The sequence below is a fragment of the Orycteropus afer genome, unplaced genomic scaffold (assembly GCF_000298275.1).
Source record: "Orycteropus afer afer isolate SDZICR_OR568_19922 unplaced genomic scaffold, OryAfe1.0 scaffold00083, whole genome shotgun sequence".
NCBI classification, from domain to species: Eukaryota; Metazoa; Chordata; class Mammalia; order Tubulidentata; family Orycteropodidae; genus Orycteropus; species Orycteropus afer.
The window spans coordinates 10,429,115-10,430,271 of record NW_006921670.1 but is presented as its reverse complement, the minus strand read 5'-3'; the positions used below and the strand labels follow the sequence as shown (position 1 = coordinate 10,430,271).

Below are 1,157 nucleotides of genomic sequence, written 5' to 3'. Positions count from 1 at the left end.
TGCCCACTGCGTGCTCACGAAGCAGTCAATGAACGAATGATTTTGCATCCCACTGCCAGCAGGGCTCCGGGTGGCCAAGACCACAGCCAGGCGGGCATCTGGTGAGATGTCTTGCCAGGGGGGGCAGTCAGCATCCGCCGCCTCCCTCCCCAAGGCCTGCCTCACCTTCCCCTTCCCACTTTTTCTGCCCTTGGAAATGTCTAGGGTTGAAAAGGGCTCAAGAGACCCCCTGGGGAATCCCACTAAAGAAACTCTCTTTTCCGGATCCCGTGCTCGCGCCCCGACAAGGCTGGGCCTGGGGCAAGGTCTTCGGACGCCGCTGCTCCCGAGCCCTGGGAAAGGGGCCTCGGGTCCGCTAAGGCCAACAGCGGCAGCACCCCCGGCTGACAGCTGCGCAGGGCAGGGGGCCGCTCCGGGGAAAGCCAGCAGCCCACCGTCGACCAGAGGGACCTTAAACCCAGAGCCAGGAAGCGCCGCGGCCACCCACCCACCGACGGGGCATCTGCAAAACGGGAAAGAAGATACTTCCTGCTCGAATTTACCGCCCAGATGGTCACAGGCGCTCCGGCGGTGGGGTGGCGAGAGCCCTGGGTGGGGTGGGCGCGCGGGCCCAGGCCCCTTCCACCGCTACCGCCTCTCCACCCGCAGCGGCGGGGCGCCTCTGGCCGAGCTCGGGTCGTCGCTCGGCCTGGGTCTCGTCCCACCGTTCTCCAAACACGTTGCACTCAACTTCCCTCCCGCGCGCACAACTAAGGCGCGAGTAGATCCAGTTCTTTGCAAACCGTGAAGCGCAGCGCTGCCCGCCACCGTCCCTCGCTCGGGGCAGTGGCTCGCCTGCGGACCGGCTCGCGGGCTCCCGTCACCCCCCGGCTCAGGGGTCCCGGGCGGCGGGCCAGGAGGGCGCGGCCTTACCTGTTCCAGGTGGCGTTGGCGCAGGCCCGGCGCTGCTGCGTGCCCCGCTCGTCCGCGGCGGCGGCCGCCGGCTCTCTCTTGCCCAGGTCACTGAGGCTGGGCGAACTCATGAACTTCAACCTGCGGAGAGTCCTCATGGTGACCCGGAGGCTCGCGCTCCCGCGCCAGCCCTGCGCCACGCCGCGCCCGGGCCCGGCGGCGCTGCGCCCTCTACCGGGCGGCCTCGGCGACGGCGGGAAGCCGAG

At 69.3% G+C, this 1,157-nt stretch overlaps 1 protein-coding gene across 1 annotated transcript in view; it reads right to left on the bottom strand.

Moving 5' to 3' along the window:
• PRR5 (proline rich 5) overlaps positions 1 to 1,049 on the bottom strand; it is a 28,913-nt gene extending 27,864 nt beyond the window's left edge. The window contains exon 1 of the mRNA XM_007941738.1: positions 913 to 1,049. Within this exon, the coding sequence (XP_007939929.1) occupies positions 913 to 1,049 (137 nt within the window). The remainder of the gene's footprint in view (positions 1 to 912) is intronic.
• Positions 1,050 to 1,157: the final 108 nt, after the last annotated feature.